General features: G+C 50.6%; 9 protein-coding genes across 9 annotated transcripts; 4 read left to right on the top strand and 5 right to left on the bottom strand.

The window, feature by feature from the left end:
- Positions 1 to 1,343: 1,343 nt before the first annotated feature.
- Positions 1,344 to 3,126, bottom strand: BO87DRAFT_456892 (thiamine pyrophosphate-dependent dehydrogenase E1 component subunit alpha). Its single transcript, XM_025628762.1, has 5 exons — positions 2,960 to 3,126; positions 2,711 to 2,898; positions 2,594 to 2,655; positions 2,326 to 2,535; positions 1,344 to 2,274 (listed from the first exon to the last, which is right to left on the bottom strand). The coding sequence occupies exons 1-5, from the start codon at positions 3,061 to 3,063 to the stop codon at positions 1,507 to 1,509; spliced, it is 1,332 nt and encodes a 443-aa protein (XP_025482686.1). The 5' UTR covers positions 3,064 to 3,126; the 3' UTR covers positions 1,344 to 1,506.
- A 586-nt stretch (positions 3,127 to 3,712) lies between these two features.
- BO87DRAFT_329364 (putative biotin-dependent 2-oxo acid dehydrogenases acyltransferase) lies at positions 3,713 to 5,561 on the top strand. Its single transcript, XM_025620255.1, has 4 exons — positions 3,713 to 3,978; positions 4,080 to 4,183; positions 4,236 to 4,307; positions 4,371 to 5,561. Exons 1-4 carry the CDS (start codon positions 3,807 to 3,809, stop codon positions 5,439 to 5,441), a joined length of 1,419 nt encoding a protein of 472 aa, XP_025482685.1. The 5' UTR covers positions 3,713 to 3,806; the 3' UTR covers positions 5,442 to 5,561.
- Positions 5,562 to 6,497: 936 nt separating this feature from the next.
- On the bottom strand, positions 6,498 to 8,225 carry dot1 (histone methyltransferase DOT1). The gene has a single exon (XM_025622741.1). It carries the CDS (start codon positions 8,069 to 8,071, stop codon positions 6,569 to 6,571), a length of 1,503 nt encoding a protein of 500 aa, XP_025482684.1. The 5' UTR covers positions 8,072 to 8,225; the 3' UTR covers positions 6,498 to 6,568.
- Positions 8,226 to 8,504: 279 nt separating this feature from the next.
- Positions 8,505 to 9,718, top strand: BO87DRAFT_353665 (putative mitochondrial inner membrane protease subunit Imp2). The gene is made up of 2 exons (XM_025621247.1): positions 8,505 to 9,178; positions 9,253 to 9,718. Exons 1-2 carry the CDS (start codon positions 8,739 to 8,741, stop codon positions 9,623 to 9,625), a joined length of 813 nt encoding a protein of 270 aa, XP_025482683.1. The 5' UTR covers positions 8,505 to 8,738; the 3' UTR covers positions 9,626 to 9,718.
- Positions 9,700 to 13,110, bottom strand: BO87DRAFT_404850 (PH domain protein; the record flags this gene model as incomplete). The annotated part of the gene is made up of 3 exons (XM_025625898.1): positions 9,700 to 10,342; positions 10,406 to 12,973; positions 13,030 to 13,110. 3 exons carry the CDS (start codon positions 13,108 to 13,110, stop codon positions 9,791 to 9,793), a joined length of 3,201 nt encoding a protein of 1,066 aa, XP_025482682.1. The 3' UTR covers positions 9,700 to 9,790.
- A 573-nt stretch (positions 13,111 to 13,683) lies between these two features.
- BO87DRAFT_223334 (uncharacterized protein) lies at positions 13,684 to 14,424 on the top strand. The gene has a single exon (XM_025618705.1). It carries the CDS (start codon positions 14,047 to 14,049, stop codon positions 14,248 to 14,250), a length of 204 nt encoding a protein of 67 aa, XP_025482681.1. The 5' UTR covers positions 13,684 to 14,046; the 3' UTR covers positions 14,251 to 14,424.
- On the bottom strand, positions 14,425 to 17,801 carry BO87DRAFT_223333 (tubulin gamma complex associated family protein). Its single transcript, XM_025618704.1, has 2 exons — positions 17,665 to 17,801; positions 14,425 to 17,590 (listed from the first exon to the last, which is right to left on the bottom strand). Exon 2 carries the CDS (start codon positions 17,453 to 17,455, stop codon positions 14,600 to 14,602), a length of 2,856 nt encoding a protein of 951 aa, XP_025482680.1. The 5' UTR covers positions 17,456 to 17,590; positions 17,665 to 17,801; the 3' UTR covers positions 14,425 to 14,599.
- A 147-nt stretch (positions 17,802 to 17,948) lies between these two features.
- On the top strand, positions 17,949 to 18,525 carry BO87DRAFT_223329 (uncharacterized protein). Its single transcript, XM_025618703.1, has one exon. It carries the CDS (start codon positions 18,026 to 18,028, stop codon positions 18,392 to 18,394), a length of 369 nt encoding a protein of 122 aa, XP_025482679.1. The 5' UTR covers positions 17,949 to 18,025; the 3' UTR covers positions 18,395 to 18,525.
- A 433-nt stretch (positions 18,526 to 18,958) lies between these two features.
- Positions 18,959 to 22,529, bottom strand: BO87DRAFT_374226 (involucrin repeat protein). The gene has a single exon (XM_025622740.1). The coding sequence runs from the start codon at positions 22,282 to 22,284 to the stop codon at positions 19,369 to 19,371; it is 2,916 nt and encodes a 971-aa protein (XP_025482678.1). The 5' UTR covers positions 22,285 to 22,529; the 3' UTR covers positions 18,959 to 19,368.
- Positions 22,530 to 22,840: the final 311 nt, after the last annotated feature.

Genomic DNA, 22,840 nt, shown 5'->3' with positions numbered 1-22,840 from the left:
CCTTTTGTCTCTGCATTTAGCCATAATGACTCCATCAGTTCAGGCTCTTCAGGATAGACTATGTCAGGCCGTCATCCATAGTCTGTTGCACCCCCTTGGCTTTCCCTTTCTCCGCCGTTGCTGCCTGCGTGACGGTGGCATCAACAGCTTTCCCAGGTTGAGTACATCCTTCCGGTACTCATATCAATTTGGTCTCACAACTATCGAAGAACCAAGGGAGAAATCAACATAACAATACGCCCCTTCGCAACCGCTACTTTACCAGAGTTTCCTCAGCAAGTCCCACCTACCGGAACCGACGTTATCTCTAGACAGCTACACTTGTCGCATGCCACATCGATCTCGTCACGTCGACCACGCCTTCTCTCCCCAATCTTATAGATGAACCAGGTATCTATCCATGGGTTAGCCACGTGGATTCAGCCTCTCACCTCGATTTTTGACCTTTACAATATGTTGAGACATTCACTGCAGCCAGGCAGCTGTCAGCTGATCCTTCGCCTCTTCTTCCTGCGTGGCCTCTGACCACCACCTCTTCCAACCACCCAACCCAACCACCAACCATCTTCTTGAGATCTAGATAGATCAAATCTATATATCTTTGACCCTTCGTCTTGACACAATACCATCCTCCTTCTCATGCAGGTCTGCCAGTAGCAGACGGCATACAGTTTATTTTCTTGAAAATGCTCTGGTTTGATCACATCATCCGCTGACTCAACCTCATAAAACGTCAGTCGTGCCTTGAAATCCATCCTATCGACTCTGATAAATGAGATACCCCGGGGAGGTGAAAAAGCCAGCCACGTTCATGGTAGAATGTCATGGGACTTTGGAAGGGCAACGCAGCAGATTCTGTTCGTGAGGGCTGGTCATTCCGCTGGTTTCGAGCTTGAAAGGGGCTCGGAGGATCTCTGTACATATGTAGACATGTAGGCAATTAGATGAGGATTACTGCTGAAGTACCTTTGTTTTCGCATCTGGTTGGTAATAAGTAACGTCAGATAGAAACTGAGCTTTAGTTGGTTGCCTGGACAGGTTTTCAGCTGAAAATGTATCTTGACGACATGTATTTCGTGCAGGAAAGTGCACTCTGGTGTGTCTACTGTGTCTGACGGCGGGCCAAGGCCTTCTTCTCCTTCTGACCTAGTAGAGACGGCCTCCTGAAATGTCCGAGGAAGGTGTCGATCAGACGCACCGGGAGAAAGGGTTCCTCTATTCGATCGTGCACCCGGAAAGATGGCAGCGTGGTAGTGCATCAGATGCAGCCTGGAAACTTGTGTGACCATCCTAATCACTTCTTACTTCACGCAAAGGCCACCTTGCGCCATGTGTGATCTCTTGGTGAGTAGGCATTCATTTCACAAATTGTATCATGGAGAAGCCTAATGAATCTCCCTCTATATGCTGATCGGGCTTTACGGCTATAAACATAAAACAAGGCCTGCCACGTAGGTTCCTCATGACTTGGGCTGACAAGAAGCGTCGACCAGGACCACAGGTCTATCATAATCCATTCACTCCATCTTGGAACTGATGCAAGTCATATTCCTCAGGATATGTCTCCAGTATCCTCTTCAACTCCTTCATTTGAGCCTCCGCCTCCTCCGTCAACTCGTCGTAGACCCCCTCAAATGCTTCCCTCAACGGGGGCTTCTTCTCCCGCTCTGCCTCTCCAAACTCCCTGAGCACCTCTTTCCGGATCTTATCACGCGTTTCACGTTCTAGATCCTCGCTCCAGTGACCCTCATTTTCCAACCACTTCCGCAACCGGATAATCGGGTTATCGCGACGTTTCCAGTCCTCGACTTCTACCCTTGCCCGATACGCAAAGCTATCATCACTGGTGCTGTGATGCGATACACGGTAGCTCATTGCTTCGATGAGGACAGGTTTACCTCCATCTTGAAGGGCGAGACGACGAGCTTCACGCATTGCCTCGTAGACCGCGAATATGTCGTTACCGTCCACCCGAATGGTGTCAATGCCGTAGCCAACACCACGGCTGGCGATACCATCACCCCTGTATTGTTCTAGTGTAGGGGTGGAAATTGCATATCCATTGTTGCGGCAGACGAATACCACGGGACAGGACCGCGTCGCGGCTATATTCAAGCCCGCGTGGAAGTCGCCTTCGCTGGCGGCTCCTTCGCCGAAATAGCAGGCTACAATTCGCGCCGGGGTATCGGGGTTCTGTAGTGATTGTAACTTTAGAGCGTATGCAGCACCGGAGGCTTGAGGGATTTGGGTTGCAAGGGGGGAGGAGATTGTGTGCTAGATATATGGTTAGAATGCGGTTGGGCAGGTCGTGTGGAGGGGACGAACTGTTCGGGGATAGTTGCAGCCATAATGAACAGGCATGTTACGGCCTTTACTGTTATCAAATCTATTCGCAAACAGTTGGCTCATAAAGTCTTTCAGAGTGAAGCCGCGTTGTTGGAAGACGCCTGCTTCGCGGTACTGGGCGAATACTACGTCGTCGGGGGTTAAGGCTGCGGCGGATCCAACGCTGATTCCTTCTTCACCGGCAGATACCTAACGAGGTCAGATTTTAATATTATTATTGAGGAGGTGGTGATGGTTCCGAGCATACCATATAGAAGCTCAGTCGACCCTGCCGTTGCGCTTCGAACATGATGACGTCCATGACACTTACTAGATGCCGTCAGATCATGAAGTAGGTAGCATGATAATATGAGATATCCCCAACCTGTCAACATGTTCTTGTACCATGTCAAAATTTCCTCCTTTGGCACATCGATGGACTTGCGCGACTTGTCGACGAGTACTCCGTCGGAGTCCATGACTCGGTACGTAGGGATATTGGACATTTCGGTGGGATTGATGAAGGTCATGTCGGTGGTAAATTTGCTATTAATCGCGCCTGGAAATCGGACACTACAATTGTCAGCTTGCTCCATGCTCCCTATCATCGCTCGGTTTATGTGAGTGACCTTACCGATCCGATCCAGGGCGCTGAGATATAGAATTGCTCCATCGCCGTGGAATCTTGGACAGCGGTTGGGAAGAGCGGCAAAAGCGCGTTGACCGCAAAGACTGCATGTTGGAGGTAGTTGATGAAAGGAGGGCCAGCCTTGGGTGTTCAGGATATGCGATGGCCTCTCCTCATGATAGAAGGGCGTTATTCTTAACTCGAGGGATGCTGGGAATGCGGAGGCCGGTTGGCGTCGGCCCTTAGAACGGGGTGATTTCCCCACCCGCCGATATCCGAGCCGGGGTAGAAGAGCTTTAGGCTGTGTCCAGCAACTGCGATAAGCGACTTGATAAGGAACGTTTCTTCTCTTCTTTTCTGCTAAACAACCCTAATCGGCCTGGTGTTTATTCCACCTGGAACAAGGCATAGTATCACTAAAACCTATTTGAAGACTTGGCTTAGTAGTACTGGATTCCGTTTTATCATGTTTTCTTCGATTTTATTGAATTGTAAAATCATCTATTTAACTATCCATATTCTATATTACTAAGTATATTTCTATGTTTAACTAATCACTCGTCATACCCTTTTATAGCTCGGTCCGCACGTGCCATGTTCAATGGCGGAAGAACCAGCGGCCCCGAAGTACTAATCACTAGTTGCGGGCGGAAAGTGGAAATGCGGAGTAACATCACGTGCTATGATGCCAGGCATCGGTTATCATCGGACGCCGGCGTACCTGGATAACAACAGAAGCATTACTTACATACTCCCCTCCCATCATCCATCCTGCAGCCGGAATGCTACATCTAAGTCCCTTCCTCCGTGAGATCTCCCTCTTCTATCCGTTGAAGCCGATACCGGGTTAACGATGAGTATTCTGCGCTCAACTGGGAGCTTGTCCCGGGCTTTCCAGCTATGCCACGGGCCAAGGTCCCTGCCAGTGATCCGGTTCCAGGCACGACCTCTTCCTCGTCGGGAATTCCACGCCGCCGCCTCTCTGTGGGGTGTGAAGTCTCAGGTACTGAAAGATGTTGGCGAAGGTAAGATAAATTTGTCCAAATGACCATCTTTCCACGATCTTTTGGTCATGATACATATATATACCCTTCATTGTCGGTTGTTAACATTACATTTCCCACAGGGATAACGGAGGTCCAAATAATCCAGTGGTATGTCGAGGAGGGCGCTTACATTGAAGAGTGGAAACCACTATGTCAATACCAGTCGGATAAAGCCGTTGATGATGTTAGTTCATGCGTTCTTAGAGACACGCTCTGGAAATTCCTAATGGCCATAGATCACCTCGAGATACGAAGGCGTCGTCAAAAAGCTCCATTTCCAAGCAGACGATACGGTACCGACGGGAAAGGTAATAACAACTACAGTACACCGTAGCATGGAATGTTCTTGCTAATCGTTCTCTTTCCTGTAGGCACTTTGCGATATAGAAGTCGAGAACGGGAAATATCCGGATGATAACCCGCCGCCTATTCCAAAGACTGAACCGATACAACCAACACCGGCCAGGTCCCCTCCCCCAGAAGCTCCGTCACCACAGCCTACACAAGTTGCTACACCTGCACCAGTAAACGGCATCACAAATAACAAGCCGAGATCACCTCATGCGACATTGGCTACCCCAGCGGTCCGTGGCATGCTGAAGATCCACAATGTGAACATTGAAGATGTACAAGGGACAGGCAAGGATGGGCGCGTCCTCAAGGAAGATGTGCAGCGCTTTATCGCCGAGCGAGACCAAGCACCTTCAACACAGCCCACTGCTCCGGGGATGCAAGAAGAGACCGTGGTCAAATTAACACCAATTCAGAGTCAGATGTTTAAGAACATGACAAACTCCCTCAGCATCCCGCAATTCCTCTACGCTGACGAACTCAACGTTAATAACGTAATGGCCATTAGAAAGAAGCTAGCCAACGACCCCAAAGACCCTCAAAAGATCAGCCTCCTCTCCTTCGTCATCAAAGCCATGTCCCTGGCTTTGAACGACTACCCGCTTCTCAACGCAAAGATCGATACAACCGATCCGGCCAAACCACAATTGATCATGCGGGCAAAACACAACATCGGCGTCGCCATGGACACCCCTCAAGGCTTGTTAGTCCCCAATATCAAAGACGTCGCCAATCGCTCTATCCTAGAAATTGCCGCGGAAATCATACGCCTGAATGCACTCGCGAAAGAAAGAAAGCTCACATCCGCCGACCTCAGCGGTGGCACAATCACTGCCTCTAATATCGGAAACATTGGAGGTACATACGTCGCACCGGTAGTCATACCGAACGAGATGGCCATCCTCGGCATTGGCAAATCCAGAGCAGTACCCATCTTTGATGACGCTGGTCAGGTTACAAAAGGCGAGCTCGTGAATTTCAGCTGGAGCGCCGACCATCGCGTGGTGGACGGTGCCACGATGGCCCGGATGGCTAATCGCGTCCGGGAACTCGTCGAGTCACCGGAGCAGATGCTGTTGAACTTGCGATAGCTTATACATAGAGTTAACTCCCTGTCTGATGCATGCATCTGCGGTAGTGATTGGCGCCGGCTCAATGCCACATAGCATAGATGACTGCAAATGAAAACATGTATTTTCGCCCTGCTTGGCTTTGAACAAGCTGGGTTGTCAGCCATTGGTGTCCATACCATACATCCCACGCTTTACATCGTAAAACGTAGAAAGCACTCGAAGGCACAAAGTCCATGGTCAAACAACGTGATCGAATCTCCGATCGCATAACTAATCCTCGAGTAGCAAGTCGGGGAACTCTCATCTAGGTATTAGTGCCAAATTAACCGGAAATCAAATTTACGTGCTTCTATAGTCATTTTGGAACCGATCAGCCTGGCCGAACCGACCAAGACGCCTTGCTGCAGCATTTCAAAGGATAATATAGCAGATCGGTTGATTTTGATTTGCTTTGTTAATATATTCTTTACCCCGCGTCGGCGGATAGCACGCCACGTCCGAGGGTTCTGGAGGTTTTCTCCTGGCTTTTCAGCCAAACTCTATATACAACAAACGAGGCCACGGCATCGCAGTCTTTCACTGCCTATTGCATGATGCAGTTTCGCTATCACTTCATTGCGACATTCCAGTATCAGTGTTGTTGAGTTTGATCCGGTGCTGCTGGCTAGTAAGTTCGGTAATCCGCTGACTCGAAGGGTTGCTGGCACCAGCCATACTTGTTGTAAAGGATGGTATGACGAACAGGGGGTGCTTCCAAATTGTCGAGTTGATGTATGCCAGTGATGCTATGCTGTCAGGGGCGCAAAAGCCAAACAATCTTCAAAAGATGCCATCTATTCACAATGTACCATCGTCTCACGTATCGTTTCTCATCACAGCTTCAAAGGGTCAATAGCAGAAGTGGGCAGATTTATGTACTAATAATGAGAAGTACTCAGACCATTCTAGCACGCGCTGATGCAGATGCCTGAATCAGAAACCCTGGTATCACGTCCTAAGCCCAAGCATCACAAATGCGAAAAGAGGATAAAAGAAAAAAAAAAAAAAAAAAAAAAAAAAAAAAAAGTATGAATACAAGAAACCGAAAATGATCGAGCATGGCGGTCGTGAAACAGCAAAAAGCGTTCAGGGGACGTAGCAACAGATCATTGCATGCTATCTACGAAAGCCTTCAGACGGGAGCTGTCCTTGGTCGCGATGAAGTAGGTACCGCCGACGTCGGTCCAGCTCACACTGTTCGACCAGTAGTTCCTCTGCTTAACCTTCAGTAGATTGATGGGCGAATTGAGATTGCGAGATTGGATCTTGTGTCCCGCGGGCACAAAGGATTTAAGGGATACGATTTGACACCCCTCCTTCATATCCAAGAAGTGGTTAATTAGCTCGTTATTCAATTGGGGGGTGAACGCCTGATTGTTGATCAAGATAACATCAGCGCGTTTCAGAACGTCGATAATGCTCTGCTCCTTTAGGAAATCACCCTTAACGAGGTGCGTCTTCCCGGGCGCGATGCCCCATAGCCGACATCGCGACCTAAACTCGGCCTGCTGCAGCTCCGCCAGGTGGGCTGCATTGTTCATCATTTCACAGCCCCAACTCTCACATCCAATCTCAAGCGCCGCCTGGAGGACAACGTTACCGACACCTGAGCCCAGGTCAACGAAAACCTGACCGGACTTTAGCCCAGTCTCCTTGAATATCGTGCTGATGAAGCGCGGAAGAAGTTCTCCGTACACGTTGTCCGTTCCGTTCTCGTACTGGCGAAGAGACTCGACCCGAGGCGACACGGTGCGCGAGTAAATCTGATTCAGGATCCTTTCCACGTGGGGTAAGTTTAAGCGGCTCGTTGAATCCAGTTTCTTCGCGATACTGCCATCACGTCTTAACCGCACAATCGCACTATTGTACTCCGCCACGACACTCCGAAAATCCGCTTCTGATGAATGGGCAAGGGCGCGTCGTAGTCTGCGTTTTATTCCAGTCGATTCATTGTTGAATTCGTCTGCCTCTTCGTCGGGGATATAATTCTGTGACATAATGTCGAGGACTTGAACGATATCATCAATGGGCTTGAAATCGTCGTGGTCTCGAGGGACCACAAGGTCGTATCTCTCCGGGGAGGAAGTACTGGGATACTGCAGGAGTAGCTCCGGTAGCGGCTTGGCTGCCCCAAACGCAGGCTTAAAGTTGCCGGACTTCTGGCGCGACGTGATGTCGGCAGCATGTATCATGGGAAGGGACCGAATGCTATCTTCGGAAAAAGCCTTTAAAGATCGTACGCGCCTAGCCGGGTCTGGCTCTGCGCTGTCGCCTGTCCTAGCCCGTTTGCGCACCTCAAACGAAGAGTCCGTGTCGCTCGCGTCGTCATCGCTCGAAAGTCGTAACTCCGGAGTTTGGCGCTTCCGACTCTGCGCTGGTGTGCCATATCGCCTTTTCGCAGAGGGAGGGTCACGGTCCCTGGAGACGGATCTGCTTGCTGATTGTTGCGCTTTGAGCTGAGCAGGAGGGGTTCGAGAGGAGGGACCTGGGGTCTGGGAGGTGGATCGCGAGGCAGGGGCGGTTCGCGTCTGAACAACCTTTCGGATCTGAGGCTTCTTCGGTTGTAAAGAAAAAGCGCCTCCTTTCTGGAGGTGGTCGAAAAATCCCATAAGGCAAGACGGGAACGGGAGAATCGTACTATAGGGGAGCGGGCGGTGAAGGTAAGGACAGCGATGCGCTGGAAAGATATACACAAGAACGGAAAATATAATATATACGGCGAGGTAGGATATGTACGACAAGACAACAAACGGCAAGGGGAATAAGTTAGCTGGGTCTAGTGAAAAGAGAGATTCATGCAAGATGCACGCCCGAACCGCAGTGGCACCCACGAAGCGGGAGGCGGAGAAAGTCACGGTCCGATTCCGCTGAGGTCACCTGACCCGCCGCTTTGTTTACCATCGATTCACTAACTAACTACTACTACGTAACTTGGTACTTATTATGGGTGCAACAGTTATGCAAACACGCCAAACAGTGCAAACAAGCTCATGATATCAGGAATCGCAATTTAATCCATTATCACAATAATCACCAGTCGAACTCAATACCCATACAATTCAATCCACCAATTGCGCTTCACCACCCTCAAACACCACACAATCATATACCCACCACTGTCTCTCCCCAATACTGTCTGCGACTCAGCCATTCTCCATTCACCCTCTCACGCCCCTCCAAACACCTAGACACCATCCGCCCACCTCCGACTAAACCCCGAGGCCATCAATCGCATCACAACAACTCCCCAATTGATTCACATCCAGACCCCTCAAAATGTCACCACCACACGCGCAACCCCCTCGGGCACCTCCTCCGCTCCAAACATCACGATTCCGAGTCCTACCCCCCGATCTAGCCAAAGCGCGCCGCACCACCCCTCAACCGCAACAGCCACCGCAACAACACCAACAGCCCCGATCCCACCCCCGACCTTCTTTCTTCAGCCACCTCCGCAACAGCTACGCCTCTCTCCCTCGTCCCTTTCGCTTCATGGGCACCCTCCTCCCCCTCATCCCCATCGGCCTCTTCTTCTCCGAGCACGTATGCCAAGTGATGTGGGTACGCGGACCCAGCATGACGCCGTACCTGAATGAAGACTACGACCAAATGCAGACGAAGAGCGATATAGTTCTTGTGAACATGTGGGGTGGGGGTGGATTGTGGCCGTGGGAACGGAAGAGGAGGTTGGAGAGGGGGATGGTGGTTACGTTTCGGTTTGTTTATCCCTGCCCGTGGTGGGTTTCTGTGGCGGTAGTCTTCCTTTTTACTAATGGTACATGTGTGGTAGATCCCCCGCGAACCCCCGCCACATGGCCATCAAGCGCATTATCGGGTTACCCGGAGATCAGATCACCACAAGAGAGCCCTGTCTGAAGGAGTCGCAGATTGTGCCGTATAATCATGTCTGGTTGGAGGGTGATGCGAAGGATCCGAGGAAGACGCTGGATAGTAATTCGTATGGGCCGGTGAGTATCAGTTTAATTACGGGGAGGGTGATGGCCGTGCTGCATCCACAGTGGAGGTGGTTGGATTGGTCGGGTTGGGAGAATGGGGTGGTGGAAGGTGATGTGGAGCGCAAGTTTGGGGAGGATTATAGACAGGAGGTGCGCGATCGGGTGGTGAAAGAGGCTGTGAAATTGGAGAGGCCGTTTTTGGAGTGAATCATATGTGTTATGTTATGTATAAGTATTTGCTGGTATGCGCTGTACATAGACGGTTGATATTTTTGCTCTGTACATTTAGTGTTCCTATAGAGAAGCACCATGAAGCGGTAGATCTGCCTGCAGAATTTACTATACTTATATTATACTAGTTCACATCCCGTGTTATGTGATTATCCGCACATCCTCCGGTTGATCCTCCTGTAAGCGATTAATCTCAGATGCTATACTCAGCACCCAACGATCCTTCTCTACGCGACTGCGGGCTTTGAACACAATGGTTCGCCCGTGGACTCCGAGAGTCGACACTTGCTTAATCTTTTGCTTCGTCTGGCCCTTAACTCCATGCTCGCGCGCCCGGAACAGGTTCTTCTTCAGTGGCTGCCAGATGACGAACGTGATCGCCGCATCTTCATCGCTACTTGTGTAGGCATCCGATGAGAGATATACGCGGGGCAGGGCATGGTGGCCTGGATGGTTACTGTCGAATGTTTGATTGGTGTATAGCAGGTCTGAGTCTGTCATCAGACCAGAGTATACATAACAGTCTTTGAGATCGATGGAGGTCTCCAGGTTTTGGTGTATGTGGGGGACTTCGACGCCGTTGCGCTTTCGGAGGGAGCTGCGGAAGATGAATAGTTTTCCGGCGGTTAGGACAACGTGGGTTTTCTTGAAGGTTGAGTGGCGACGGGGTTTTCGATATAGATGGCCAGATATCTAGAACTTTACGTTAGTTTTGTCGGAGTCTGTCGGAGCATAATAGAGCAGCATAATACATACCTTGATTGGGCGACAGTCTGACAGGACGCAGATATTGTGCAGTAGAGGCGACGCTTCCGCCTTCTTGACCTCCCATTTCTTAGCGAACTGTCCCATGATGGATTCCAATTCCTCATCAATCCCCAGAAGTTTGAGGTTGCGTTGCCGGAGAGCCTTGATCTCAGCTGCATCAGTCGCGATTCTGCACTTCCAGTATTTCACTAAAGCTTCGAGCCGCCTCATCCACTCGGCCTTGGTCACGTCATTGTATGCCTGAAAGCGGACCACGAGGTTGTTGTCCAGAAGCATCTCAAAGGTTCTGTCGTCATTGAATTGCTGCGTTGCACCGTCATCTTGGCGCGTGTCTCTTGCTTCGGGATTGAATGCTACATCTGGCCCTGATTCGATGTTCCGATCGGCGGGGCAGCTATCACGTTGCACATGTCGGACCTCTTGTACCCTGGTGAGATCGATGAATCCATCAGCGTGCTCAATATTGTGAATGCTTCGCTGGCGCTGGACATAGGCTTCTTCGTCATGGGTTCTGATGTGGTCCTTGTTGCCGCTCCGCAGCCAAGAGATATCACCGTCTTGGAGCGGATACGGATCGACATCGTAAGAAATAGGTGATGCATCCAGAATTTGTTGCGTTGAAGGCATTTCAGTACCATCGCGGCATAGTCTCGGAGGCGCTGGGGGTAGTGACCTTGACGGCCTGCAGAAGAACAGATATTGATCCTGGGTGAAAAAGTACAGCCGCTTGAAGAACATCCTGTTCATCCGCTGATGTACACCCCGCTGGGATGTCAGACGCACCAAGAAGCCTTCTACAGGCTGAGGCTCGTCTTCTCTCTCGCCATTGTGCTTTATGTAGGTGTGATAATGCTGCCTCGGGCGTAGTTCAAGTTCGTGAGTCATGTGCATAGCAAGAGAGCCATACATCTTCTCCTCGTTGGCGCCCAGGATCCATTCCAGGCGATCGTACCGTTTCCAAGCAAGCCCCATGATTTCAGTTTTGGACCACTGTTGTAAGACCTCGGCCCATTCAGGACGATTCTCCAGCATCTTCAAACACCCACGTACTATAGCCATCGCTGGTGATTCTTCCTGAGCTACAGCCCGGCTGAGGATTCCATTACCCTTTCCCTTCGAGTCCAGAGCAGCCTCCAACTGTTCAAAGGGGTTATGGAAGACAAGAGATACGCCCAAGTCGGGAACATGGATAGGCAGCGAAGACGGCCGCCGCTTTCCCATTATCTGGCTGAGAAAGGTAAACCATTCCACAGCATGCGTGGAGGACTTTGGCCGAATTATGTAGATCTTCGTCCCACGCTTACAGGGACCCCAGAGCACAATTGCCTTGTCGAGATGCGAATAGAGGTTCACATTCATTTTCTTTCGCCCCAAGGGTATTTGATAATGCGGGGCGACTCGCGTGCCTGTCTTCTGCACTTCAGGTATAACACGGGTCTTGTACATTTGTAGACAGAACGGTGCATCTTCGTCGGAAGCGAGACGGCATGCCACCAGGTACTCTCGCCATTGATCCACAACCCTGGTCTCCATCTTCAGACTGTCATTCTCCGAATAGTCGTCTGGAAGCTTTTCCTGCACCGTCTCCTCGAGTCGAACGACCATCTTCTCGGCTTTTATAACCTCCCCTTCTTTCATCTTCCGTCTGTACGGCCATGTTCGTGAAAGTTTAGCATGCGTCCTCGACACTCGAGCCAAGATTCTTTGTTGTTTGTTCAGCAGGTTGTCATCAAGGTTATGCTTGGCTGCCCGTTTCGAAAACGAATGTAAATGGTCCCTCTTCGATCGACGGCGATGTCCGTTCCGGAGGGGCTCCTCTTCTGACGTCTCGACCTGAGGCTCCTGTTGTTCAAGGTTGGTAGACGATGGAGCAGAGAGTCTTCCTTTCCCTTTGGATCTCGAATCTGGCCTTAGCAACGCGGTCGTGGATCCATGGTCACTAGCAGGTACCATGGGGCTTGACTGACTGGCTCCATTTTGGCTAGGTATACTTAGCGTTTGCTTACTTAGTCCCTCCCCGGTCTGATCCAGGTCCATTGTACCGGGCCTGGAGGAGGCTTGACCGGCGTCGATTGGCTCCTGTTCCCTGGCTGTATAATATGCGGAACTCCCATCCTGTCTCCTCATTGACGAGGCCAAGTCGCGTTCACGTTTGTTGTCGCCCGAATCCGAGGGCACAGCTTCCGAATCCGTAGTAACACAGGAAAAATCATGATCTTCTTCCAGGGTATAAGGCACAGTACGAAGGCTTTTCCGTGTCGGTGCTTCTGCATCACTGCTCTCTTCCTCCTGATCTCTGTCCGTCCTCTCGTCCTCGGTGGTATCTGTAACCGGCTCCTGTTCCGGTGTCGAGTCCTCACGGTCGGTCTCAGGCTCCTCTGAATAATGCGCAATGACCGGGTCCGCTGAGAACGTAACCGTCTTCGACGAATATTTACTGAACTTTATGCGCGTCTTCCACCATGATTTGCGGTGATTCTGCAGCCAACCCTGGGGGATCGGTCCGATGAAGAACCTCCTATTGGTCATGTGTATGTGGTGCGGAGAAGCATGATGCTTCACGGATCAGTGCCATTTCAGAATATTGCCTCGGAACTAATAGAAGAACGTACAAGCTTTTGAGCAGTGTGCGACTCCGGATCTAGCCCTTGACACTGGTCCAGGTGAAATGCGACGTGTGGATCAGTCGCCATGTTGTTGTCGCTGACGTCCGGGCGTATTCATTCAGCAGAATCCTCTTCCTATTTGCATTGCTGCTAGTGACTGATCCCACAATGAGGCTCTCATTGCGGAGACAGCACTGCTTCGAGCGTCCCCTTTATAAAGTTGCCTGAAACCGACCACTCTCCTTCGTCATAGGGAGAGGCCCGCTCTCACATGATCTTGACACGTGATTTCACTGCAGCTCTGATAAGCTTGTCGGAAGCTGATGGATTATGATGATTCAAACTACTACAGTTCTTTGTAGCTAGCAGCAGACTGTGACATCAAGATGGAATTCTTATCTTCCTTGCTTTCGAGCTTTGAATTAAACCAGTACTAGTAGTATATTTACTCCTGTTGGTAAAGGTACTTGTAGTTGCAAGACACGATAGCATTAAGCATGGGGGAACAAGCTGAGTCCATGTTAACTATGCTGGTAATGACGTCATAGTAACTGCCAGCTATCTACGTTACAAAAAGAGTAGGAACCTGAACTGCCAAGGCGCCTCTAATTTCCTCGATCCACCATAAGACCCCCCACGTTTACTCCTGTAGTAGTAGTAGTCTATGCATTAATTGTTTATCTATCTAGCTATCTTTGTTGATAATCAACGTGATGGGCTAGACCGCTCCTTGTCACACAGATGTATCCTACCATCCAATACATGTATGCCATGCGCCGAAGTTGGTACTTCCCAAGTCGGCGGAACCGTGATCTGGGCGACCCGTCTTTTGATGGCAGCATGAGTCTTCAAGCCCAAAATCTCCCATCGTGCCCTAAGCTCAAACGAGGGGACTATTCGTTGGGGGAACCCTTTCAGCCGTTGGGGTGAAGGAAGGCATCATGGAACATCAGGGCCTAGTAGGAGTCCAACGCGAGAGGGGGTTGAGTCTACTGAAAAACTCTATTTTCTCCTGATGCTTCCATGCCTGGGCTCGCACCTCGACCCTCCCCGCCGCCCGATGATGAGTGCGGGCATCATTACCGACTGGTCCTCTTTGCTTGTCAGCTATCCGTTATGAACACTGCCTCCGATCACAGTAGGAGCCATGGAACTGCAACCACATCCAGGAAGTGTCACCCTATCCTAATGCCTTGCCATGTGAGTTATCGGTGGTTGAGTGAGTAGAGTCTGTCAATCCATGGTGACTTGGCGGCCACGCACTATCACTATCCCATGTTACCCCCACGTGCTGGCTGGACTCCAGAAAGCCCCCGAGTCAGAGTCCGCTTTCATGAATACAAAGAACCAAGGCAACATGTGCGGACCCTTTCAGCACATTGTTGTTACCCTGCAGACCCTCGGGTCGCAACTACCAATAAATTGACGACGTTTTTCGGCTGTTTGACATTAGGTGCTACTATGGTGTAAGCCACGTTACATTGCTATCCAGGCGGGCTATCGATCTCGCTGGCGCTGCTGAAGTACTGTGACGTTGAATCGGACGGGCACATCGTTTACTTCCCATTCACGGCATTCAGTAGTACCTTTTCGTGTCTAAACGGGCCAACAGATGGTCGAAGACTGTTGCAGGCTCCTCCTTGGCAGTGAACGTCGTATCCCACCGATCTAAAGACCTCGACGTCGACTTGATGCCTTCGATACTGCGTAGATAGCCAACAAAGGCAGAGGTTTGTTTCCTAAAGAGATTGTACAATCGACGAACAGCAGGCTCAGCCTCGTGCCGTACACCATTAATCCCGTCCAGTTGCGACAGCGGAGCGAAGGTGAGAATCGTTCCGAAGATCTCTTCGAGAAGAATTGCGACCTCGGTATGTTTTTTGTTGAGAAAGAGAGCATAAAGCATCTGATCTAAGACGTCTTCATGGTAGTCCCGCAACCTAGGCACTGAGCTGGCCGCTTCGTTTGTACCATCGATGTCATGTCGATCAAGACACGATTCAATATTAGAAAGCGTCTCCTGGAATCGTCGCCATGTAGAACCAATGCCGACATGAAAGCAGTAGTCACTTAGGGCCAGCACAAAATGCTGAGCATCGACCCGAAATTTCTGGATCACATTCCGCGTATCACCTGATAGGGAGTCTCTCGCAGTTGAGTCTCGAATGAGACTTCTGACAACTGAATCCATGCGTAGCAGTCGAAGCAAATGCTTGAAGAGACGGTCATATTTGTCAAGAGAACTCGGAGTCAATATGGTCTCCAGGACAGGCGAGGGTTTATATTGTAGACGAAGGAAATCAAGCGCCTCGATGGCATTTGGGTCCTTACATTTCACGACCTCTTCATCTGTAAGGTCGCGGATGGAGAAGCTTAGGCCACCAGGTAGTTCCTTTTCATTCCATGGGCAAGAGTTCATTGACGGGTCCAGGCGTTTCTCCGCATCATGGCACTCATTGAGTAGTCCCATGAGCACCAGCCGTAATTCTGAACTGGCTGGAGGCCATGTATCCCTGCTTCCCAAGCGCAAACCAGCGTGAACGTCACTCCTCACTACACCAGCCTTCCGCTCACCACTTTCCATGTCGGGGTCGAAAAGGGAATCAGAGAGACGAGAGGTGAAATAACCATCACCAAGGAGCTGAAATCGCCATTGGAGGTTGAGGTGGGTTCGGAGATGATGCTCTTTAAATAGTAAATGGAGACACGAGAAATCGATCAATAGCGCCTGGGAGCAGAGAAGAGGCGCCAATGATAGGTAATATGATGAAGTTATTTCAGGTCCGAAGCTGCTATGAACTGCAGGTTGTTCGGCATGGCAGTGGACATTTCCGTCAACGAGACAGCCAAGCTTATCCCGAGAGCTTCCGTCCATTGGTAACAGCCCCGTGGTATTTGGCATATTATCGAGGTCAAAGAGTTCAAAAGTGTCCGCGAGCACATCTGACTCCCCAGTGGGCTCGGAAGCCTCTGTAACGAACATTCTGTCTGACCCTTGATGCATATCACCACGGTTATATTTGAGTATCTCAAAACGTAGTCTAGCTTCGTACTCGGTGGCCTTCTTTTCTATCCTGGTGATATCAAACCACGTACCCGCGCATTCAAAAGTGGGTGAAGTAGAATGATACATCTCGTGGTTGGCGACTGGATGTTGTGGGTGATGTGTTTTGAGGAGCCTGAGGCTTCGTCCACTCTCGAAAACCAAAGACGCCAGATCATTGGGGATGAGGGAGGGCATATTATCAGGTAGATATTTGTAGTCAACCCTCGGCATCTTGGTGGTCTTTCTAGTTCTCTCCTGGTTCTCCGCGACAACAAAGCTCCTACCACTGGAAGCCAGCTCTACTGATGCCGCTGTCTCTGGACGAAGGCCAACCCAAGTCTCTACTTGCCTCAGCCAGGGCTCGGCCACTCGACTCACAATCTCGCGTAAGAGAGGTTCTATATGGTCGAATATTTGCGAGAAGTGGGCGGCTCGTTCAGAAACAACAGAAATTATCTGTGCCTCGGACATTGCAATTTCAACTGCCTCGATCACATTCGCCAGGACGCTCACCACCTTGCCGCATTCACAAAATAGCGCCTTGATCTGAAGGAGAGAGGTAATACTAGCGAACTGTCCGACAAGCCGCTTTTCGAGTGTATGAACAACCACAGCCACGGCACTCGCAAAGGCCGACCGAGCAGAAAGTTCTTTTGTCCTGCTCGGCACTTTGTTCGCAAAAGCCCGTATTTTCTGCATGTTTGTGCCGCACTCAAGCAGCTCCTCGGTAATTCCATTTAGTGCAACCGATGTTACTCCAGAAATTCGAATATTGTTGTGCACTCGTTCGAACCGTTTCTTTTGTTCATCGTAACAGAAAAACATGGAGCTCCACCCAAGCCCAAGCTTGAGCAATGCCTGGAAGAACACATCTCGCCGGACCATGAACCTCTGGGTTTGTGTTCCCACCTTTGCAGCTTGCCGTGCCAATGCAGCATCAAAGCCTTTCGCACCCGATTCGCTGAAATATGCCGAGACAGGTTCGCGATATGTCCTCTCTCGGTATTTCTCCCATGATTTCAACAAGTCGCAGGGCTCTTGCTTGATATCCTGATTTCCAAGTGCCCATATATCCTCCAGTTCCTCTTCAATGTTCTGCTGATCAGTAGTCGCAATAACTCCATTTTCACTTGAAGTATCGGTATCCAACGCTAGCGTTTGATCCGCATCTAATAGCTCGGTACCGAATGGATTTAGGCTAGGAATTTCAGTTCCGAACTTGTCGAAGATATTCAATGGAGACTCGAAGAAAGAACTCGAAAGGTCCGGCAGCTTCTCATCCCACCCCAAGGGCTCCAATGGCTGTAGAGACTGTAAGGTAAACTTGGAGACTCTCCACAGACCGTGACTGGAGAACGGGTCTGCAAGAGAGTCCACCGGATCCATCGTCCTCACGCGATACTAACTTGTAGATGCTGTACACGACAATGGGTCGCAAACGATCGCGTAATCGCGGGAATCGGAGAGGCCGAACCCGCACTCCGGTAGAGGCAGATAAATGGTATTTAGGGGTCCGCACAGCTATAAGATGCAATACTGGGTCAGTACGATTATCAAAGGCCCTTCAACGCGGTAAACAACGTGGGATGACATACGGTGAGATGTAGGTGTGGGGTCAATGTGGTCGCAAGTGAGTACGGGCGTTAGTGAGTTGATCCATATAGCAAGAGCACCATCTTAATTCGGAAGCGCGGCAACTAGAGGAGAACCGCGTCGCTGCTGCTTGTATGGCTATCGGTATTGTGTATAGAAGCTGGCCGTGGAATTGGCCCAGAAGTTCGTAGGCAGTCACGTGGCTCGATGTGACTATCTGCTGATAAAGCCGATAAGGATCACGATAAGGATCACTCGTAAACTATCTACTATATTGTACGAAGGTCTTGGACTCTGGCTAGGATGCACTCAGTTCACCCCTGCAGGAATGACGCTTACGGCGGAATGTGATTATGAGGAAGGATGACTGTGCCGGTCCATCGCGCTGGTTGGGGCTGCTCTCTAATTCTGTACACAGAACCTCATTCGACACTTCATGATAGATTCGGCTCTCCACGACATTATACCGAAGGGGTGGATTACCCACGATGTGCAGCTCTATACACCTACCTCGTCCAATATGTCTGGCTCGCTGAAGGCCACCCACTGGTCAACCGACAAGACATGGACCCAACTTCCACCAAAGACTTTCTGAGAGGGGTACGCAAATTCCTAAGAAACCAGTCACGAAGACACGTTATCAAACAAATACCTTTTCCCAAGTCATACTATATAGAATCAGACTCAACCCTTGCAATGAAACCGCTATTGGCCTATCAAGGCACAGGGTAGACATTCACTGTAAGCCGGCTGGGTTCAAACATTGTTGTTGTCTGTCAACGAGGTGGCGAAGCTGACCATCAAGTCTGGACGACTACTGAGGTAGATAGTCTCTGCACCACAGAATGTGTCGCATTTCTCGGTTCCTGAAAAGATAATGTTGCAAGTGTCTGTGCAGAAGTGACCATGATCCAGGGCAGTGTCGTGGTCAAAGTGAAAGCTGCTTCAAGGTAAAATCAAAGAAATTTTTTTATATTTTTATTTTACCTATTATAGATAGTACCATTGACTGTACCGACTGAATATACTACTCAAAAGTCTGCCAATTCTCCGTCACGATTATAAGTACTAGTTGCATCATATATTAGGAAAATTGGTAACGTAATATCATTATTACTACTGTATGCTAATCATATAGAATATTGATATATGAGTAGCTCGGGATATGTACAACTGATAACCGAGTCTATCATGGATAGAACCGGAGTGCTTGCTGAGCTTTGACTACAAGTAATAGTAAGAACTGAAATACTCTGGCAGTGAGCAAGTCCCTGGGCGCCCCTGTTAAAGCGGCCTCATCCACATAGAAAATGTCTCGTTGAAATTAAGAAAATCATGTCTGTATAGGTACATATGTACACAACCTCCCCACACTGCTTGTTATCTGATCATGCAGCACCTGTCTATTATATTTACAGCCTTGAATTTTGAATTTGGCCACCTGCCCTGCCACAACTTATGCAGTATCTAGAAGTCCGGTGCCCTGTGCACACAAACCGGTGACTCAGCCGGAGAGCACATGCGTCTTCAGCCTCACGGCGAGAAATCAATGCTTCAGGTTATTCGGGCCAGGGTGCCCTCGGCGTTCTCATATGGCTGACGGGCGTTGTAGGGGCTGCATCTGGCGTGCTAAAAAGCTTTCTTCCTGTGGGTTGTGAGCTCCCTGGATGGCATCACATAGCTATAGCAGGCTCTGGCAGGGACGATCATTGAGTCGGTATACTCGGGCCGATGGCAGGCTTGCCATTCATAATGGCTTGTTCCTTCTTCAGATTCCTGATCATTGCTTCCAGCCGGCGACGTTCTTCTTGTTCCAATTTCAGGATTTTCATGTTCTCAATACGCGTGTCCCGCATCATCTTCTTGAACTCATTCTTCAGCACCATCGTCGATGTGCTCTCATAGTGGCCATCGCGTCCACTACCCATCCAGCTGATCCGTTCCTCATTAAGCTGAGTCTCGAGCTGCTCGCAACGATCCCGTAGAGCGTCAATAACGCTCTCGAATCTCTCGCGTTCTTTCTCGAACTCGATACTAGCCTTCGTCATTGCTTCATAATCGTCAACTGTCTCGCGCAGTTCCTTCTGGAGTGCATCGACCCGGTTCTGCAGGTCGCTGCTGCCAGGCTTTCCGGCCTTAAGCGCTGCCAACTCCTCGGCCAGTTCCAGGTTTCGGGTGTTCAGCGCATCAAATTCTCTTTGGATGGCAGGGTTGGCCGTGATGTCGGCCGCACGCTGGGCTCGAGATCCATAGGCACCGTCAAGCTCGGCCTTCGCCATTGTCAGCTCGGTTTGAGTGCGTACAACCTCGCCTTCCATCTCGGTCAACTCCGCCTGCAAGCGCGTGGCGTTCGCTTCGGCGGTGGTGCGTGCCTCGGTAGCTTGTTTAAACTGCGACTCGAGCACCTCCACATCCGCTCGAAGCTGGTATAATAAAGTTTCCTGGCGTGAGACCTCACCTTCCGCCTGCGTGCGTGCTTCAACCGCTTCCTTGAGCTGGGGCTCCACTTCGGCGCGAAGTTGACCCAATATAGTTTCCAGGCGGGCGACCTCGGTCTCTGCCTGTGTCCGGGCTTCCGTAGCCTCCTTGAATTGGGCATCTGATTCATTACGAATCTGTTGCATGGTCTCCTCGAGTTGCAAGATCTGCTGTGTCGTGTGTTCGTGCGCTTGAGCGGCCTCCGCCTTCGAAGCTACCTCACTCTGCAGTTGACTGATGGTCTCTTTCAACTTTGCAATCTCACCGTCTGCCTGTGCGCGGGCTGAAGCAAGCTCTTCGGCATGGGTATCAGCTTGAGATTGGAGGTGTTCGAGACGGACCGCCTCAGCGGCTGCAATTTTGGCATCGATTTCACCTTGACTCTGGTCAAGCACGCCTTGCAGGCGTGTGATTTCGGCCTGGGCCTGGGAGTGCGCTGCAGTGAGCTCTTCCGTGCGAGTAGTGTGCTGAGACCGGAGTTCTTCAACATGAGCTTCAAGTCGAGCAAGTTCGTCCTCTGCTCGGGCTCGCGCGTCATGAGCCTCAGCGTGCGATTCCTTTTGGCGCTCGAGGTCCTGAATGATACTTTGTAGGCGTTCGACTTCCTCTTCAGCGTGCGCGCGAGCCTCTTTTTCGGATGCCATAGCACCAGAGACATTCTCCATCTTGTGCTCTTCCTTATGGCCTTCTAGCTCCTGCTGCAGAACCTTGAGCTGTTCCAAGGCCTGCTCTAGCTCAGCCCTCGACTGTTGACCTTCGCTTTCTGATAGTTCAAGGTCTTTGCGTACATGGGCCAGTTGTTCGACTAGTTCAGCAATGTGCGCGTCTCTCTCCGCGTCCGATTTGGAGTTGAGTTCCCTCTGTTGTTGGATTTGTGTCGTGAGGATGCTCTTTTGTTCAAGCAGTTTGTCGATCCGTCCTTCAAGCCCACTAATTCCCGCACTGAGATAGGCGAGGTGTTCTGCCGCGTCGCTTTGAGATGAGTCTGGTGGAGGAGGCAACGTTTGAGCATGCGGTATTCCAGACTGTTGAACAACGCTGTACAATCGCGCGTTAATCTCTTCCAAATGCTCGTGATCGTAGTCGACACCCCTGGTCTGGGACGGACCACCGGAAGCGCTCGAGCCAAGCATGTCTAACCCTTCTTCGATGTATGCGAGGTGTGCTTCGCACGTTGCTGTAGGATAGTTTGGGTCTTGACCTGGGGAGGGTTGCGGAATTGGCGCCAGACCGCTGTCTGGGTTCGACTGGAGGATCATGTTCCGTAGCCGTCCACTTAGATACTCCAATTTTCGTTCTGTGTCTTGGATCGCCTCTAACCCGGCGCTGCCCAAGCCACGTCCATTCCGCGCCTCGGATCCATAGGCTTCACCCATCTCCTCGATCGGTTTGTAAAGGCTGCGCTCGTCGAAGTCGTGCATGCTACCATGCATATTAGGGCTAGCGAGGGTCTCGGGCGTATCGGCTATATTGCCTTGCAGGTTTTTCTTCAGGCCCTTATGTGTCATCTGCAAGATCCCAGCTGTATGCTCCAGCAACCTGTTGTTGATTTGCTGTACTCTCTGCTCCAGATTCCAGACCTCCTTGGCCAGCTCTTCGCATTTCCGAGTGCTCTGCGCGAGCTCTTCTTCTGTCTTATCCGGGGAGGAGCCGTTGGGCCCCAGGAAGCTCCGACGAGAATCGGGGGACGAGTCCAGATCATATTCCCCGCTCGCACGGGAGCTCTTGGTGGTGTAAAGTTTGCTAAGCGACATGGCCGCATCGCGGAGCTTCATTTCCAGGGCCAGATTCCCCCTGGCAGCGTTCAACCTGCTAGACAAGAATTTGTGCTCCTTCTTCAAGCCCTCCACTTCCTCCAAGGACAAGATCTCGTAGTGTGTGCTGTCGGTCATGGCGGTCTCGGTCAATAGGTACATGGCGACGGGGTCGTGGGCATTGCGCAATGTTGAGTTTTGTGGGTTGGTGGGCTTCGGATAATTGTAAGGTGATTTCTCCACGGGTTGCGAGTTCAGGGCATTGTGGTAGCCATTCATCAGCACGGTGGTTGGCGGCGGCTGCGATGGTTCGCCATAGTAGGAGGCGGTGTTATACTGCGTCGGTTCGCCATAAGACGACCGGGGAGAATGTATGTCAAACGTACTCATGATAGCGATTTCAGCGTGAAAGACGGACTGAAGAAGCAAGCAGGAGGTCGCAATGGTCAATTGATCTGGCGGATCAACAAACAGTCGCCATTCTCCGCGGCAGTCGGAATACCGCCAGAGAGATTTCAGGACTAAAATGATTGGGAGGTAGATGGATAGATAATAATAAAAACAATCAGTTTATGCGACAAAGACAAACACTATTTGCTGACGAGTGGACAAGGAAAATATAGCGCACAAAGGAGGAGGTGGTGTTGGGAGCATGGAACGGAACCTCCGCCAACGAACGGGTCCCCCAGTCATTTGCTGTATCTTTCTTACCTTATTCGTAGTATCTTAGCCCCCGGACGGGAGCGGCTGATGTCACGTGATTGATTCAGGGGAAACCCACGGGAAGCAAAGGGGATGGAACATTTCTATGCATCAGGTGATCCCGCAGCCATTCGTCAGCCCGGATAAACATCACAGACATTCATTTAAGTACTACTACTTACTACCCAGCCACCAGCCACCATCAACGGTTGGCAGTACTACAGGGAGAATACTATTGTATACT

This window comes from Aspergillus neoniger (genome assembly GCF_003184625.1).
Source record: "Aspergillus neoniger CBS 115656 unplaced genomic scaffold BO87scaffold_7, whole genome shotgun sequence".
Taxonomy (NCBI): domain Eukaryota; kingdom Fungi; phylum Ascomycota; class Eurotiomycetes; order Eurotiales; family Aspergillaceae; genus Aspergillus; species Aspergillus neoniger.
The sequence above is the reverse complement of the archived record's forward strand: the minus strand, read 5'-3'. Positions and strand labels throughout refer to the sequence as shown.

Excerpts from the sequence above, each read along its gene's own strand:
- BO87DRAFT_353665 (XM_025621247.1), top strand. The coding sequence starts at position 8,739 with ATGTCACCACCACACGCGCAACCCCCTCGGGCACCTCCTCCGCTCCAA. Across the intron at positions 9,179-9,252 it reads GGGATGGTGGTTACGTTTCG|ATCCCCCGCGAACCCCCGCC; the intron begins GTTTGTTTATCC and ends CATGTGTGGTAG.
- BO87DRAFT_223329 (XM_025618703.1), top strand. The coding sequence starts at position 18,026 with ATGACTGTGCCGGTCCATCGCGCTGGTTGGGGCTGCTCTCTAATTCTG.
- BO87DRAFT_223334 (XM_025618705.1), top strand. The coding sequence starts at position 14,047 with ATGCCTGGGCTCGCACCTCGACCCTCCCCGCCGCCCGATGATGAGTGC.
- BO87DRAFT_456892 (XM_025628762.1), bottom strand. The coding sequence starts at position 3,063 with ATGCAGTCTTTGCGGTCAACGCGCTTTTGCCGCTCTTCCCAACCGCTG. Across the intron at positions 2,899-2,959 it reads CAGCGCCCTGGATCGGATCG|TGTCCGATTTCCAGGCGCGA; the intron begins GTAAGGTCACTC and ends TGACAATTGTAG. Across the intron at positions 2,536-2,593 it reads GTCGACTGAGCTTCTATATG|GTATCTGCCGGTGAAGAAGG; the intron begins GTATGCTCGGAA and ends TGACCTCGTTAG.
- BO87DRAFT_223333 (XM_025618704.1), bottom strand. The coding sequence starts at position 17,455 with ATGGATCCGGTGGACTCTCTTGCAGACCCGTTCTCCAGTCACGGTCTG.
- dot1 (XM_025622741.1), bottom strand. The coding sequence starts at position 8,071 with ATGGGATTTTTCGACCACCTCCAGAAAGGAGGCGCTTTTTCTTTACAA.
- BO87DRAFT_329364 (XM_025620255.1), top strand. The coding sequence starts at position 3,807 with ATGAGTATTCTGCGCTCAACTGGGAGCTTGTCCCGGGCTTTCCAGCTA. Across the intron at positions 3,979-4,079 it reads ACTGAAAGATGTTGGCGAAG|GGATAACGGAGGTCCAAATA; the intron begins GTAAGATAAATT and ends CATTTCCCACAG. Across the intron at positions 4,308-4,370 it reads ATACGGTACCGACGGGAAAG|GCACTTTGCGATATAGAAGT; the intron begins GTAATAACAACT and ends TCTTTCCTGTAG.
- BO87DRAFT_374226 (XM_025622740.1), bottom strand. The coding sequence starts at position 22,284 with ATGAGTACGTTTGACATACATTCTCCCCGGTCGTCTTATGGCGAACCG.